The sequence below is a fragment of the Plecotus auritus genome (genome assembly GCF_963455305.1).
Source record: "Plecotus auritus genome assembly, chromosome: 1".
In the NCBI taxonomy this organism is placed as follows: Eukaryota; Metazoa; Chordata; class Mammalia; order Chiroptera; family Vespertilionidae; genus Plecotus; species Plecotus auritus.
In genome coordinates this window covers 223479818-223498621 of record NC_137770.1, presented here as the reverse complement: position 1 = coordinate 223498621, position 18804 = coordinate 223479818, and the positions used below count along the sequence as shown (strand labels likewise).

General features: G+C 37.3%; 1 protein-coding gene across 1 annotated transcript in view; it reads left to right on the top strand.

Annotated features, from left to right (window-relative positions):
• Window positions 1–792: 792 nt before the first annotated feature.
• KLB (klotho beta) overlaps window positions 793–18804 on the top strand; it is a 34855-nt gene continuing 16843 nt past the window's right edge. Inside the window, exon 1 of the mRNA XM_080649692.1 lies at window positions 793–1702. Coding sequence (XP_080505818.1) covers window positions 965–1702 — 738 coding nt within the window. The 5' untranslated portion in view covers window positions 793–964. The remainder of the gene's footprint in view (window positions 1703–18804) is intronic.

Below are 18804 nucleotides of genomic sequence, written 5' to 3'. Positions count from 1 at the left end.
ACATTAAAACTTGCCAAGGTTATTTGGAGGCTATAGATTCTGTACAATATTTATTTCTATTTATTCTTATCCCAGAATCATGCTGTTTAATTTGTGCTTTTTTTAATGTTTTCATATCTGAAAGTAGTCTATGCTTTCACTATTTTCTTTTTTAGATTTTTTTTTTGTAATTACTACCTATTTATTTATTCTTCAAAGGAACTTTCACAATAATTTTGTTTAACTAAAATTTGGGATTAGAGGATTTGGGTTAAAAGTGCATTAAATTTATAAATTATATTGGAAAGTATTAAGTGTTTCCACCAAAAAAGTGCTATATAGTTCTTCATCTTCTTTCAAATTTAGCAATACAGTTTTATCATTTCTTAAATTGGGTAACATTTAAGATTATTCTTAGATGTATCATAATTTTTGTGAAAGTGTAATATCTTATGTTTTCTAACTCTTTATTATTGGCATTTAGAAATGCTATTATTTGCATATAAGATTGTTTTTCCTGAAATGTGAAATAATAAAATGACCACTCAAAAATTATAAAAATAAAAAAGGCATATACTGTAGGCAATCATTGTCAAAATATTCAGGAAAGATTTGAGTCAGTATGAAAGGCTACAGAGAAAATATGGCATTTTTATTCATTGTTTATATATGTTTTAGTTACACATTCGGACTATTGTCACTGATGCATTTTCATCTAATTCTTCCCATAATAAGAGGATGAAATGTGTTGGTGGCTGTAATAGAGCCACCTCCCTCCAACTACGTTGCTTTCCATGGCCCATCCCAAGTCTCACACTTCAAGCTAATCATTGACAGAGCTTTACAATCACAAGCTTTTACTGAAGCGTTGATAAGACAGTCGAGCAGTTAGTGGCGAGTGAAGCCAGGCTGTGCGGCAGAATCTCCAGGGAATGAATGGATTTGCTTCAGGACTGATGAAAGCAACATACGCTATAGGGAAACAATGTCCACCGGGGGACTGCAAAGATCTGTCATCCTGTCAACATTTATTCTCCTACGAGCTGTTACTGGATTCTCCGGAGACGGAAGAGCTATCTGGTCTAAAAATCCTAATTACAGCCCGGTAAATGAAAGTCAGCTGTTTCTCTATGACACTTTTCCTAAAAACTTTTTCTGGGGCGTTGGGACTGGAGCATTTCAAGTGGAAGGGAATTGGAAGACAGATGGAAGAGGTCCCTCTATATGGGATCATTTCACCCAGACGCACCTTAAGAATGTCAACAGTGTGAATAGTTCCAGTGACAGTTACATTTTTCTGGAAAAAGACTTATCTGCTCTGGATTTTATAGGCGTTTCTTTTTATCAATTTTCAATTTCCTGGCCAAGGCTCTTCCCCAATGGAATAGCAGCAGTTGCCAATGCAAAAGGTCTCCAGTACTATAATACTCTTCTGGACGCTCTAGTACTTAGAAACATTGAACCTATAGTTACTTTATACCATTGGGACTTGCCTTTGGCACTGCAAGAAAAATACGGGGGGTGGAAAAATGAAGTTCTAATAGATATCTTCAATGACTATGCCACATACTGTTTCCAGACCTTTGGGGACCGTGTCAAATATTGGATTACAATTCACAACCCATATCTAGTTGCTTGGCATGGGTATGAAACAGGTATGCATGCCCCTGGAGAGAAAGGAAATTTAGCAGCTGTCTACGCTGTGGGACACAACCTGATCAAGGTACTGTACCGCTGGCTTCATATTATAGCTTCCAAATATGAGGAGCAGGAGTTCAAAAGAAACCCTAAGAAATGTATCATCTGTTTAAATAAGTCTCTTTATTGCAATCAATTCAACTAATTTTATTCTAACCCTCAAGGTCTATCCTCAAATTTCATGTTTAAAGTATTGTATATTTTATTTAAGTATTATTAATGTATTAATATTATTTTCCTTAAAAGTGCACTTTTAAAAATTAACTATTTTTAAATCTACAATTATACATTAGAGCGTGAGAATATGAGTTTCCTTTCATTCTGTGGAAAACCAGTACCTTATAAATTTAATTGTTGGAAATCCTTTTCTGACAATATGCAACCGTTTCAGAATTATGCTAAGGCATGACCATTTCAAATATGTATTTGTTGTTACTATTGCTATTCTTAGTGGTACTTAGCTATAGTAAGCTAAGTAAATGTTAGCTAACTGATACATAATAAATGCAGGAATTGAAATAAATGTAATTCACAGTTGGTTTTTTTGGTGTTACATAGCAGGAAAGATTAATTGTTCTAGGAGTTAAAATTAAACTAGTAATATCAAAAGTGGAAGAATATGCTCTACTAAGTATTTTAAAGCTGTATAGTTCAAAAGCTAGACTTTATGCTGGGAAATGTTAAAATGTTAAATAATAGTGAAACTCTAAGCAAAATAAATTAATAATCACTGAGTGTTTAAAGACTACTTTAAGCATTTTACTTGCATTATCACATTTAATCATCATGATAACCTTATGAACTATGTCTTATTATTATCCCCATTTTAAAGATGAGAAAACTGAAGCTTGGTGAGGTTAAATAGCTTGCCCAAGGTTAGAGAGTAAAATGCACCTGTTGAAAACATGGGCTTTATAAATGACAACATAATTAAACACTAAATGTCTTTATTAAGAATGTTTTTAAAGGAACAATCTTTTGAAAAATTTCAAGAGATTTTGCCTCACATTGAGGCTAATATTTAGAATCAGGTTTATCTTTTTAAGTCAACTAGTTTACTTGGGAAAAATAAATTACTCTGAATAACTGTTACATTTTGAAAATGAAAAAACTATTAGTGCCGAAACCGGTTTGGCTCAGTGGATAGAGCGTCGGCCTGCGGACTGAAAGGTCCCGGGTTCGATTCCGGTCAAGGGCATGTACCTTGGTTGCGGGCACATCCCCGGTGGGAGGTGTGCAGGAGGCAGCTGATCGATGTTTCTCTCTCATCGATGTTTCTAGCTCTCTATCTCTCTCCCTTCCTCTCTGTGAAATATCAATAAAATATATTAAAAAAAAAAAAAAAAAAAAAAAAGAAAAAACTATTAGTGGGGTTTCATCATGTGGTAGGAGAAGTAATCTGATTTCTAATAATCAAATGTTAAATATATAGAAATAGAAAAATGTATAGGAACATAAAATCACTCCATGTCTTAATTTGCACATACAAAAATATGTGAACTTTCTGGATTATTGTACTATGATGATTCAGTCACATCTGCCCTTGCAGTAAACAGATTGTATTATAATTTCAAGATCATTTACATATCTTTGAGTAGAGTTGTATATAGAACATATTAATGCATGGGTATTCTGTGATTTGGGAAAAAGACATTAAAGGGGAGAAAACTTACAACTGTCAATTATGAAGAATATACATATTTAAGCTAGAAAAATATTTCTTTTATCTAGTTCTTTTAATTATTAAAACAATACATGCTGGTGTAAATTGAGAAACATCAGATTGTACCAAAGGATATAAAGTGAAAAAGTTAAATTCTTCTCTCCCTCTCCATCTGACAACTCCAATCTTGAGGAAACTGCTGCTAATAGTTTCCGATATAGTCTGTTAAAGTTTTCTATACAATTACATGTACATATATGGCTATTTAACATCTTATTTTAAAAATTCTAAATTGTTGAAAAGTTTTAAGTTACCTGGGAAAATGTTAACAATTAGAAATTTCATTAAAAATATGTTTAAATGGCTAATTTAAAGCCTTAAAATTGGCTATCTGATTAAAAATACACAGGAAAAAGATGTAACTAACAAATAGATACTGCTTCCAAACTTAGTATGTAAAATGCTATATTTTCAGATATTTTTCATTTTTCTCTAATTTGAGATAAACTCTGTCTTTACCACAAAATTAGCACTCTGATGGAGATTTTATTGTTTTAAACTGAGGTGTTACATTTTTAAATTATTGTGTTTTCTAAGTAATTTCTTCCACCTCTAAAATTTCTAAAGCACTAGCCTAAGGGGTCTCTTGGGTGGGGGGCACACAATGCAACGTGCAGATCAGCTATCATAGCGAGGTACACTTGAAATCTATATAGTTCTATCTATCAATGTCACCCCAATAATTTTAATTTTCAAAAAAAGTGAAATATACTGCATAACCCAGTGACTTATAGCACTAGAGAGAAATCTGGCAATGGTTTGGTAGCCTGAGGTGAACTTGTTTTTCCCACTTGTCCTCTCTCTGCCTTTCTTTTAACATAGAAAAGATTAATTGGATATTTTATGTTGCAATGGAGTGTTTCTTCCTTATTATGCCACCTTGTGACCCAAAAGAAGCATTCTTTAGGGTTAGTTTTTAGTCCAATAACATTTATTGAGGGTGTTTTTTTTAAGCCTAATATAAACCTAAATTAATGGATGGTTATTATCACTCCATTTCCCAATCCTCAGCTATTGAGAAGATTGCATAGTGGCTATAGGGGCTTTTAAATTCCAGGATGATCTTGAAAACTCCATCTCAGTCTGAAATGTCCTGGTTTGGAGGAAACCTGAATTGTCTAGCCAGTCCTGAGACTGATCTGGACAGATCCGGTCATTACCTGGCTTAAAGCAAGCCTAAGCCTCAGACAAAAATTTGTCGTAATCACACCAATGGATGCTTCACTCTGAATCCATAACCATGTTCAGAACAGAAAGAGCACGCCTTGATTGACTTGGCCATCTTTAAGCACCGCAAACATAGCTTTAAAGATTATCTATAGTTTTTGCAACAATATTGCTAGGTGCCGGTTATTATTCCCATTTTACAGAGCAATACTTCTTTAAAATGCATCATGTCACTTCCCTGCATAAAATCCATCAGTGATGTCCCAAAACTTCTGGGGATAAAGTCCCAACTTTTCATCAAGATGTTCAAGACACAAACACGGCCTCCATTCCAGGCTCTTTCCTGGCCATTCTCCCATCCCCATGGCTAATGCCAAACCTTTGCAACCCACACTCAGCTGTAAGGCACTACTAAAGTGTCTGGATTTTACCTTACTATTCCCCTCTGCTCAGCCTTCATTAATGCTCTATTCAACTAAAATGCTTTTCTTACTCCCAGCTTTGCTGATAATGTCCTTCGAGACTCAATATAGGCAGTTACCACCTCTAAGTTATTCTTGATCCTTTAGAGTCAGTGCCCCTCCTGAAGGCTCACATGGTAAGATGTGCATTGAATTCACACCATATGGTGCTTTTTTGTTTCCCCAACTAGCCTGAGAGTTCTTTGAAGGAAGATGCTATTTTTTGTCTTCATAGTTCCAGCACCTTGCACAGAATAGTAGATCCATGCTAGGTACATTGAATAAGTGGTTTAGGAATTTCTGTCTTAAACTTGTAATAAAAGACCCAATCTCAAGTATAAAATACATATTTCGTTGCATTATTACTAATTCCTGGAATTGCCTGTATTAATCCAGTGGTGTATTAGTGTGGATTCTTTTGGTTGTAAGTAACAGAAGCCTAATTCAAGTTGGCTTAAGCAAAAATGAGCGACCTCCTGGCTCAGTAACCAAATCACAGGAATGAATAGACCAGATAACCAAGACACTCTCAGAAGCCCTTTATCTCGGTCTTCCGTGTCCATTTCTTCTTGTAGGTTGGCATCTTCCTTCTTGGTAGAGGAAAGATTTCTTTCTCCCAAGTTCAATTTTTAAAATTTCAACCTGTGTGGCCTATGCTCTCATTCCTCAGATCAGCAGAGGCCCAAGGTTTCACATTAGTAAAGGCAGTAATTGTGCCTGTTTTTATTTTTAGATCACTATATATGCATAATATAATTCAAATCTGTAGATTTCTTCCCCACTAAAAATGGAATATTTGAGAGCCTCTGAGGAAATATGCATAGAGGTTGGGGAAGATGAGTTTGCTCATGAGATGGTAGCTGATTCATTTAATTACTCCACTCAATGCTGCCAGCTTCCATGATAGTCTTGACCATTTCACAGCTCTAAATTATTATCTTTCATAGCCATATTCTGTCTACATAGTACCAGGATTTCTCAATTTCGGCACTATTGACATTTTGAGCCAGGTAATGCTCTGTTGTGGTGGGTTATCTTGTGCATTGTAGGATATTTCGCAGCCTCTACCCACTAGATTTCAGTAGTATCCCTGTTGTCCAGATTGTGACAACTGAAATGTCTCCAGACATTGCCAAATATACCCTGGGGGGAAGGGCAAAATTCCTCTTCCTTCCCTCCCTTAAAAACAACTGACGAAGTGGTTAAAGGCATGAAGCATAAAGAGCAAGGACATTGAAATATAACCAGTATGAGGGACATAAAAAAGATAATTTACAAAATCACCTCAAGGAGATTTTCACCAGATCTGTAAGTTGCACACAAACTCAAAATTAATTTATAGTATTATCAGGATGTTTCAGGAGAAGAAACAAAGCTTTAAGAAATGTTAAATGAGAAAATAATGTTGATGATTATATCTAGTTTGACTTTTCACATATTGGAAATAAAGACTGGTTTTCAGTTATTTGTGAAATCCTTGAAAGAGCTGGCCCAAACCATTGCTCTTACATACATAGTTACTTATGAGCAAAACACTAAACCTACTTTTTGAAAGCTTGTACTTTTTAAAAAGCAAAATTTAAGAATTCACGCAAAATATTATAGAAACAATTTTTATCCATTTTTGACACCATAACATTGTGTTTCACAAAGTGTAGTTTTTGGCGCATCACTCCACGTTGGCTTTTTTGTTTGTTTGCATATCCAAGAATCACATGTACTCTTATTTATTAAAACATATTAAAAATGTTTGTTTTAAAAGGAAACTTTATATTCTACTATACATGAGAGACCAGTATTTTCTAATACCCTTAAAATAAATATGTAACACTTAAAATAAAAATTTTCATTTTTGTTACACCTAATGTCATCTCCCATACAAAAGAGGTAGGTGTACCAAGACTTGGAAAACACCACAGAATGGGCAAATTTTACTCTGCATTTTAGTCTACATTCTGTCCTAAAACCAAACACAGGGTCATTTAAAAAAATGTGTCATAAAGTAATTTTTCTTATGTCATTAAAATAATCTACATAATGTAATAGTGTTTATAAGATGGGAAAATGCTAACATTCATGTTTGTATATTATGAGTATTTTAAATATGCATTGTTTATTTTCTGAATATTTAAAGTAAACTTTAAAATCTTTAGTAATAAAATAGACTATATAAGTAAATATATGTCAACACTTTTGCGTATACTACACACACATGATGAAATAATGTTTTAAATTCCTCAGGGGTTTAAGAGATTGTTTAATACTGGGAAAGAGGCTTTCAGGACAAGAAGTGTTGGGAAACACTAATCTAGGTCAGGGCCTTAACAACTTGTCCTCTGCCTGGGATATTTACTTCTCGCTATTTTTTCATCTTTGGGAAACTGTATCTTAGCATTTCTTGCCATCATCCCTTCAGAGAAGCTCACACCAGGCTGGGGTATGTGTTAGATAGTCAATAAATAATTCAATTGATTATTTTATAATTAAGTAAGACCTGCCTTATCCCAGAAAGGATTTAAAATTGCAATTGAAGAGAAGTTGATTTCAGACACACACACACACACACACACACACACACTTCAACACATACTCTGGCACAAACATACAGTCTAGTCTTTTCAGAACATGCAAATCAATTAGGTATGCCAGTTTCTATGAACATTTTTACATTAACAGCCCACCTTGAACCAATCTGCAGAATGCTGACAACTCTCCAAGGTGAGCGATGTGTTCACGGGGGTTCACTGTGTTATTCTTTCGATTTTTGTATACTGTGACAATTTTCACAATTAAAAGTAAAAAATAAAGTAGACGGTAAAGAAAATATGTTATATTTTAAAATAAAACAATCACCTCTACACTTCTTGAATGCTCTGTCTAAATTCTTAACCAAAATTTAGTGTGAAAACTGCAAAAACAGCTGTGAAAAAGCCATCATTCACATGATTAACAGCTAAGCCTTCTCTGCCAGGAGGCTGCTGTAACTGCTTTCTTGAACAAGAAGACTGCATATTTCACAGGCACATTTAAATGGATTAAATGTCATTTTTAAACCTCTCCTGCCCAACCCCCCACCAATGTCTTAAAGACTAAGTATAATATTTTGACATGGAAATACTAGCAGAATCCTTTTTTAGTTTGTTTTGGTTAGATAGAACCAAAATATTCAAAGATCATCTGAAATGACTTTTTTCCCATAAGATAAAGGAATTTTTAAAAAATTCCTGCATTAAAGTTGGGCTGCTAAATCTTGTAGCTAAAAAGCTAGCCCAGCCCAGCCGGCATGGCTCAGTGGCTGAGCATCGACCTATGAACCAGGATGTCATAATTCGATTTCCGGTTAGGGCACATGCCTGGGTTGCAGGCTCGATCCCATGCAGGAGGCAATCAATCAATGATTCTCTCTCATCATTGATGTTTCTCTGTTTCTCTCTCTCTCTCCCTCTCTCTCTCTTTCTCTTTCTCTCTCTCTCCTCCCCCCTCTTTCCTCTCTGAAATCAATATATATATATTAATAATTCTTTATTGTTGAAAGTATTATATATGTCCCCTTTTCCCCCCATTGATCCCATCCAGCCTGCCCACCCCCCTTTTTTTTTAAAGCTAGCTCAAGCTTTTCTGTCAATGAAGGACAGAAAAAAAAGGTTAAAAAAAAATCCAAAACTTGTTATTTGCTACTTTCCATACTTTGCCCTCCCACCCCACTCCCCAAAAAAGAATGCAGAAATGGGGAGAAAAAAGGATGGAGATTGGTCTTAATTCTTAAGTGGAGTGTTGAAACATTACTACAGGTAATGTTTTGACATTCTATACTACTATTCTTAGTAATTATTTTTATAGTAAGACTATATTATTGCATACCTACTATAGTTTCAGAAACTGCCCTAGGTACTTTTTATATATTGTTTAATTTTCACATCAACCCTACCAGGTAAGTATTCTTATAGCCATTTTATAGTTGACTAGAGGCCCAATACACGAATTTGTGCATGGCTGGGGTCTGGCTAGCCTGCCTGGATGGGGTGGATTGGACTGGGCCGGCCAGGAGGAGGGGCCTTGGGCAGTTAGCTGGCCCATCTCATCCCTGGTCAAACTCCCGGTCAAGAGGATAATTTGCATATTAGGCTTTTATTGTATATGATGAAACTGAAGCCCAGAGAAATTTGCCTGAGGTTACACAGCTGATAAGTGTTTTTTTTTTTACTCCATAGTAAGTATCAGAGCCAAAATTCAAATCTTAGCCTGAATCCAAGTTAGCCAGGTTTAATGGCATGAATTAGCTACCTAGGTAGATTCAATGAAAGATAACCACTTACAGCTTTAAACCCATAGCAATCACTAGTGTTGATACTGACTCAACAGATATTTGACTTCACTTTGCCTATTTCAAGACCAGAACAATCTATGTACATGTTTTATTTGTCCGCAAAATCTATGAACAATTTATCACTGATTCATTGCCCCATGATTTTATTTTTTATTTGCTCAAAACTTTAGTGCTCACCAGGTTGGCATGGCTCAGTGGTTGAGCGTCGACTTATGAACTAGGAGGTCACAGTTCAATTCATAGTCAGGGCACATGCCCGTGTTGTGAGCTCAATCCCCAGTGTGGGGTGTGCAGGAGGCAGCCCGTTGATGATTCTCTCTAATCATTGATGTTTCTCTCTCTCCCTCTCTCTTCCTCTCTTAAATCAATAAAAAATATATATTTTTTTTAATTTTAATGGTCCATTAAAGTGATGTTAAATCACATATGTGTGCCCTTGGCAATACCATCTAAAGTTTAAGTAAATGTTAACACAATTATTTATGTAATTAGCTAATGATCATAGTATTTATATGATCATCCCAACTCCTCTCCATTAGGACCTAAGACACCTCCAACAAAATACAGAAAATAATGATCCAACAAGTTAAAACTAGCATTCTTATACACGTTTCTAATCAAATTTGAATAAAGATGAAAACCGCTTACAGATCAGAATTGCCAAAGACAGTTTCTGTAATCAAAAAGCACCGTTAGATACAAGAATCATGTAAAAAAAACAACTATTTATAGATGACAACTGGAATCCAAAACCTTCAAGAGAGCAATGTTTACTTTTTCTAATCATTAAGTAGAAAAAGTTATACTTCAGTGAATGATTAACAAGCGTTTAAATAAATGTAATTATAAATGCTCAGAAAATAACATTGGGATCATGTTTAAACAGCTTGATTTGATATGAACACTCTCATACATGGAAAATTAGGTCCAACTGGAGATCAGAAAATAACGTTATGTAATGGAAATAGTACTAAATATGATGTATCTATGAAGTGAGGGAAACTTTACATTAGTTTATAGTATAAAATGTCATTTAATTGTATATAAAAAGGCTTACTGAGAAAACTCAACATTAGGAAATAGTCTTTGTTTCAGAAAAAGGTATAATGAAAACTATTAAACATTAACAATGATTTCGTTGCTGAAAAGTAGCAGGGATGCTGAGAATACAACAAAGCATTTCACTTACTAATTAGTAATGAGTGCATACTAAAGTAATCAAAGTGGTTCTTGGGTGAACTAGTACTGCTTCCCGAAAGTGTGTCTGGGAGAGTCCATTGGTTGCTTCTTCACAGCATCATATCTTGACCAGAGATTATGTGATTGAGTCTTAAATAAAGGGCTGGGGTTTACTGTTATCAGTTCTTCTTTCATGTTAATCACATATGCATTGTACGTCTCCCCCTTTTACCTTTAAATATCAACGTATTGTTACAGAATAAACAAACATTCTTTAATATATAATGGAATCCAGAATAACAACTTTTTTTTAAGTTTCTGGTTTTTCCTTTGAGACTTATGGAACTTGTAGAAACTGAAGAGTGAAAGCAAAGAGCAATTAAATTCACTGATAGAAACTATTTGTTTCAACCAATGCTCTTGACCTTTATATTTTTTATTTTTTTAAATATATTTTTATTGATTTCAGAGAGGAAGGGAGAGGGAAAGAGAGATAGAAACATCAATGATGAGAGAGAATCATTGATCGGCTGCCTCCTGCATGCCCCCCACTGGGGAGTGAACCCACAACCCGGGCATGTGCCCTGACTAGGAAATCAAAGTGTGACTTCCTGGTTCATAGGTCGACGCTCAACCACTGAGCCATGCCAGCTGGGCTTGACCTTTTTAAAATACAAAAATGATGCATTTTTACCACAACGTTCAAACAATACATAACACATAAAGTTGAAAATGAAGTCTCAAAAAATAAATGAATTATCCTCTATAATTCTTACTTCCTAACTCCATATCCAGAAGTAACAACTGCTAGCAGCTTGTTCAATGTCCAAATACTTTTCTATGTATATATAAACACATGCATTTGGTCAAATTTTTAGTAAAATTTGAATCATATTAAGTTTTTGTTATCATTTCTGATTAATTGAAACATAAAACTACACTGTTTTTATTCTATTTGTTTCTGTACTTGTCTCTCCTAAAAGAGGTCAGAGGTTATAAAACACGCACTATTTTGTTCATCTCTATCTAAATGTCTACCATAGTGCCTTGTATTTGTTAAATAAGTGTTTGTAGACTTGAATTTAAGGAAATAATCAATGTAAATGAATGAAGAATAAAGAAGGATAAAATAATAGCTATGGGTTGAAAGAACTTCAAGAAAAATGATTTATCTAAACTTGCTTTTGATGCTGTATATAATTTCTGTAAGGGAAAAAAGTTAAACAGAGCAGAAGATAATGCTGATGAATTCTCCATTTAATTGAGTAGCGAGGTGTTGCTCCAGACTGCTTCTCTCCTGAGCATGTTCCTGGCCCCCTTACACTGACACATGGCTTTCTCAGTCCACTGGCCCCTGATTTGGGGCCATGGCTGTTATACGAATACACCCCTTGCATTTTCACAGCCTGTTCAATCACCATTGAATCTAAGATATAAAAGTGTGTTTCAAAGGCACATAATTTAATTTTCATGATGATATGACAGTGAACTACAAGGCTGAAGTACATATTTCTAATTCTAGCTTTGCCACTAACTGGGACTTTGGGTAAGCCATTTATTTCTTGAGTTTCATCTTCTTCATTTAAAATATTTAAAAAATTTTATTGATCCAAATGACCCCTAAGGTTCATCCTCTACCTCTAATTAGCAGGCATGAGCACAGAACTTGGAGCAACACAGCCTGGGCTTGACAGCTCATGAAACTCACCTCTAAAATGGGAATGATAATAGTACCTACTTCAAGAAATTTAAGTGTGGATTAAATGAGACAAATGTGGATTAAATGGAAAGCACTTAGAACAATGCCTGGCACATTTGGCAGTAATAGATGTTAGTTCTTATTACCGTTTATATTATTAATTTTCTATGGTTTTGTAATTTAATCACTATTCTGTTGTTTTTGATCAAGAAAGTCACTCATCTTTAAGGACCATATATTAATGACTTGTTTGTAGGTGATGCAGTGCTAAACACTATGCAAGCACGGCATCCTGCCCTCTCAGTCTAACACTGACAGTGGTGTAAAGATCAGCATCCTCAGTTGAGACAGTCAAATGTAGAAATGGTCCATAGGGATTCATTTAGCCTCTGAGACCAGTGAGGACAGTGTCCAATGCCAATCCTGGGACAGGGAAATACACATAAATGTTACCGGCTGTGCTGGGCACTTGGACTACTATGTGGTCTTCTGAACACCCCAAATTTGCTGGCAGGTCTTCCAGAACCTTTCTAGGTGATCCTGAATTCCAGACATACATAGACATTTTCTTCTCAGCATGCAAGACTGTTTAGTTCTTTTAATAACCAATTTCAGTGGAAAGAAAGCATCATTTTAAAACAGTATGTTGTGGTTCATATCCAGTGCTCTTTCCCCAACAGCTTCAAAATTTAGAACTGGCACATACGGAAAGCAGGATGGTTTAGGAAGGTGATCAGGGAGACCTGGGTTCAAACCCTAGCTCCACCACTATCCAGCCTCTGGGGATTTCAGTTTCTTCTCTAAAATTAGGAAAAGAAAATCTGCCTCGCAGAGGCTGTCAGGTGACCAACATACTAGCTGGCTCATAGTGGGCATTCATTCAACAAGTATTTTATGCCAGGCTCTATCCTGGGCATCTGTATGCACAACTGTGGACAAAATACATATGGTCCCTGCACTCGAAAAGCTCATAGGCCAGGCGTGGACCTGTGTGGCGCTGGCCTGAGACTTACACAATCTGGAGGCCCTGTGTAAAAAAATATATGAAAAATGACAAACACAAAAGTTGGTACAAAAGTGAATATTTAGAATAAGAGAAATCTTACATCAGATTGCTGTAGTCTCAGAGATTCGGATTCCTTTTTTGCTGAGGTCTCTTTAGGGAATTTATCAGAAATCCTTACCTAGCAGTGCTTCCAAACACAGCCTTACTCAGAACTCACGTAGAGCATTTTACAAGGACCCATGCAAATCAGGGACCTGAAGCTTCAGCTCCTGAGGCTCAAGGTGAATCTGCCTTTCTTGCACGCCCCAAGATGGGGCCTTATTTTTTAAAATTTATCTTTATTGCTGAAAGTATTACAGATGTCCTCTTTGTGTGGCTTTTTTCCCCCCCACTGACCTCCTCCTCCCTGAACCTGCCCTCCCAAGCCTTTGCCACACTATTGTCTGTGTCCATGGGCTCTGCATATCCTATATAATAAAAGGCTAATATGCAAATTGTCCCCACGGGCTGGAGTTCCACTGACTGGGAGTTAGACATGCACTGACCACCAGGGGGCAGCGCAGAACATGGCGGGCGTCGGCAACACAGCACTGGCAGTAGGCAGCAGTGGAGGCGCTGCCAGCCCCAATGGGCCCCAATGAGAACGGGACCACGGCAGGATGGTGGAGCAGGTGAGCTGGCGGTGCCAGGCCAAGGTGGGTGTGAAGGGAGGCCCCAGCCGGCGGCAGCAGTAAGCAGCCAGAGTAAGGGAGGCCCTGGCTGGCAGCCAGCAGCCACTAGGGACCCTACCCATGCATGAATTTCATGCACTGGGCCTCTAGTCCTATATAATAAAAGGCTAATATGCAAATCATCCAAACGGCAAAACAACTGGTCGCTATGATGTGCACTGACCACCAGGGGGCAGATACTCAATGCAGGAGCTGCCCCCTGGTGGTCAGTATGCACACACAGGGGGAGTGCCACTCAACTAGAAGCTAGGCTCATGGCTGGCGAGCACAGGGGCAGTGGCAGGAGCAGTAGGGAGCAAGGCATCCCGGACTGCGAGAGGGATGTCCGCCAAGGGGTCCCAGACTGCGAGAGGGCACAGGACGGGCTAAGGGATCCCCCAGTGCACGAAATTTCATGCACTGGGCCTCTAGTATTCATATAAGTTCCCCCAGTTAATCTCTCTCCCCCCACCTTTCCTCTGATATTCATCAGTCTGTTCATGATTCTATGTTTCTGGATCTATTTTGTTCATCAGTTTATTTTGTTCATTAGATTCCACATTTATTTTTGTTATTTTTTAAAATATATTTTTATTAATTTCAGAGAGGATGGGAGAGGGAGAGAGAAAAACATCAATGATGAGGGAGAATCATTGATCGGCTGCCTCCTGCACGCCACCTACTGGGGATCGAGCCTGCAACCCAGGCATGTGCCCTTGGCTGGAATCAAACCTGGGACCCTTCACTCTGCAGGCCAACGCTCTATCCACTGAGCCAAACCAGCTAGGGCTACTTGTGTTATTTTAAGAATTTATGATTTCCAGAGTGGCTTTTATATTGACTTTATTTTTTAAAATATTTTTTATTGATTTCAGAGAGAGGAAGGGAGAGGGGAAAATAAAAATATTGATTAGCTGCTTTCTGCAAGCCCCCACTGGGGATCGAGCCCACAACACAGGCACATGCCCTGACCAGGAATCAAACTGTGACTTCCTGGTTCTTGGGATGATACTCAACCAACCGAACCACACTAGCCAGGCTATATTGACTATCTTTAACTCTTCATTCCTAAATCCTGAGGAAAAGCTTCAGGTTCCCAACCCAGGCTATTTTAGCTTTAATTATACTCTGAGACATGGTCCTTTTGCATGAAAAAGTTACTAACAGGATTACCATTGTTAATTTAGTAAGAACAGAAAGCTGAAATTGGCATACAAATATTATCTCTGGGCAAGGAACCTGGCCGGCCTCCAGTAAAGCTCCAATTTACTAATATTGATTTCTTCTAAACTCCCTTCTAATATCTGGGGAAACCACAGATGCTTCGTTTAATTAATTAGGAACTTTATTCTAGAGCTTTTTCCCTTTATGTTGCCAGGTTTAGACTCTGGCTCAGGCATTGATTTAATTTAGTAATATTATAATGGAAATTAGAGTTCTATAACAATAAGAGGACCGTTTTTTAAATCTTATACTCCTCAGGAAAACATAGCAGTATTGAGCGTCTATTTACATACTATGAAGATCTTCAATCTTAGGTCACAGAGTTAAGAGCTCCTGGTTTTGGTCCATAAGCTCTCTTTAAAGTGGCCTATAGGACCATTTTCTAAAGGAAGAAATATATTAGAGCTTAGTTTTTACATGATTCCTATGGGGAAATCCTGAAAACTATACAAACTGAGAACAATCAATGATTTGTTAAAATACTCTGCAAATATAATGATTACAAAGAAAATGAGAGGAAAATTAATTTTATTAAAATGAATTTTAATATGATTATTTCTGAGTTATTTCAACTATAGAAAACATGAATTTGAACAATAAAAATAGGATGGGTAAATATTTTCCTTATGAAAGGTGGTAACTTTTTTTAATATTTAAATATTCTCTCCTAAGAATAATGAGGGTAAGATATTTCTAAGAGAGTTTCAAGATTGTCAAAAACATTAAAGAAATGATAGTGATATATTTAAGGAGATAATAGTCATCATTTTTTAGCAATGAACTACTGTAAAGTTCACATACCTTAAACACCTAATAAATACTTGTAGAATGCAGAATGAATGATTGGAGGTTAAAGAAATCTGGAACAGCAATTGTAATCGGTAGAATACAAGTATAAAGAAGTGCTGAATAGATGAAAAAAATGAATCAACCTGAAATTAATCTCAGTCCAAATGGACAATGAATAAAACTCAGTCAACTTCAAAAATAAAAATAAAATAAGGACAAACAGGTTAGTCATGAAACTCAAGGGGTAAAGGAGAGTTATTACAACATTATTTATGACAGGAAAAGGGGAAGGAAGGGAGGGCGGGAGGGAGGGAGGAAGGAAGGAAGAAGGAATCATTTCTATTAACACTCTTCATCCCACACAGACTCCCACTGTTGTTTTCCACAGCAAGTTAATTTTCAGCTTGCTCTTTCAAAATACTTCAAATTTACATTTGTGTAGTTTGCACAGGATCTTCACATATATTACCTCATTCCATCTTCACCACAGTTCTCTGGAGTGTTTATTTTTAGCTCAGTGTAATGGAGAAGGGAACTGAGGCTGCTGAATGGGAAATGCATTATCCAAGATCATAAAGCTCATTAGTCACCATGCCAGTACTGGAGGCTGGGTGTCCTGCTTTCAGACCCAGGCCCTGTCGCCTAGAGTGCCATGTAGGTGAGATGCACCTTTATAGCATTCTTCATGGCCATTTATCCCTAAAAAAGAGCAATCAATATTTTGAAGCAGATGGTCAAAGAACACTCACACCAAAGGACAAATTGGCCGAAAAACAATTTGGAGATATGTAAAACAACTTTTAAAATTGTTAGGTAGTCATTCTGGGATTAACAAAAAGAAATAACTCAAACAAATTAAAAGCTATATGCCTACCGTTAGTTATTACAACATTATTTATGATAGAAAAGGGGAAAGGGAGGGAGGGAGAGAGGGAGGGAAAGAAGGAAGGAGGGAGGGAGGGAAGAAAAGCTAATTTCTATCAAAAGAGAGAGATGACTAAATAAATTGCATTTCATAAAATTGGTGAATTATTATACTGTTAAGAGAGTTATGAAGACTGAAAACAATATGCAATATGTTCAGTCATTTTGGCTGGGAAATATACTGGAAAAAGCTGGCAGGGAACACAGAAATAGGAAAACAGTTTGCTGTGATTGTGGAGTTTAAAGTAAATTTTCTTTAATAGTTTTTACTTAATACTTTGTTAAATAGCTTTAACAATAAACAAGTCCACATGAAGATATTTCAGCCAAAATGTGACTAAAATTAGGCACCGATTTGGAAATTTAACTTCGGACAATTGATTGGAGGTAACTTCGTTACAGACACGTGTGACATGCTAGGTGTGCTCCGTCTGTCTTCAAACCATGCCGCCAACAGCACTCCCTTCCACCCGCGTCCCGCCATGTCTCCCGACCTCTAGCCCCTTCTTCTTGGGCTTCTAGAGTGTCATATTTGCTTCCTATCACCCACAGAACTGATCTGAGTCTGCATTTCCAGGGGCATCAAAGAGAACTGCCACGCTAGGCCAGCAGCTGCCTCTCAATGATATGAGGCCCTGATAGCTGACCCCCTCACACACACACAAAAAAAGCTGCTGGCTTCCCCTTTAAGCTACTGAATTTAAAGAACAAAGGTTGAAGCTTCCTTAAATCAATCATTCCAAAGGTAGAGGGCCTTGTACAGACAGAGGGTAACCCTGGAGGGCCTTGTACAGATAGAGGGTAACCTTGGAAAATCGCAGCAAGGCTCTTGTGCAAGGTTGCAGGGCCGCACTCCCCTCCTAGCCCCATTTTAGTTTTCCCAGTAGCCCTCCTTTATGAGCATCAGACCAGCGGACACACGTAGATATCTCTGTGCCATCAAGGTTTATGTCAAACTCACTATCTCTGAGCAATACTTTTACCTTGTTACTTGGCAAACAGGATCAAGTTATAGCTATAAGCACTGTCCAAAGAACCTCCCCCACATTCTCTACACAAGAATGGAGAGGCTGCCTTCAGCCCAGAGCAAAGATAACCCTAGATACCTTGATAGCCTATGCAAATAGCAGAAAGGTGAAAGAGACACTGTGGAACCCGAAGGTCACCTTGGGCATGACGAACCATGTATGTGCTAGTAGATATATAGATCCAGAAAGCTTGTTTGGAAAGATGTTGCAACGGTACATATCCGTTGTCTTCTAAGCTGTTCTGTTTCTCATTAAAATGCTGATGCCACCAAGATTTTATCACAGCTTCGGTTATCTTTCATACAATCACTAAAATATGCAATAAAACACCTATTTTAAAGACAGGCCTCCCTCCCTTTCTTTTTCCTATTAGGACTGGTTCATTGCTGACTCCATCTCAGTGTCTGTTGGCGTCATATTCGCACGGCAGCGAGTTTCTGGCCCAGGATCTTACATGGGTGCTGAGCTTTATAGTTTACACGTCCGAGGTACATGACTGCCCTGGTCAAGTATCAAGGCATGAAGTGACTGATTAGAAAAGCAAGCAAAGAATTCTAGCAATGCATGACTGCTTTTGTTTCAAATCAGAAAAAATACGCAGTTCTCAAGACGTTACTCTGTGATTCAGGCTTTTCAGCCCTGACAGAGCAGCTGAGAACACTGAAGGTGGTGTGTGTCCCCAGGTCCCCTTGTGGTTCCTTCCAGAAGCTGGAACCTCAGGCTGGAGGCAAGGGAGGAGGCTGCAGCTTGTACACTTCTCTGACGGGAGAGCATTCTTACAGATCCTTGGGGACATTTGGGTGCTAACTGGTTGCAGTGAAAACCAAGTAAGATCAGATAGACAGAGGTAATACCTCGAGATACCTACTTAAGAACATCTTCCTGGGAAT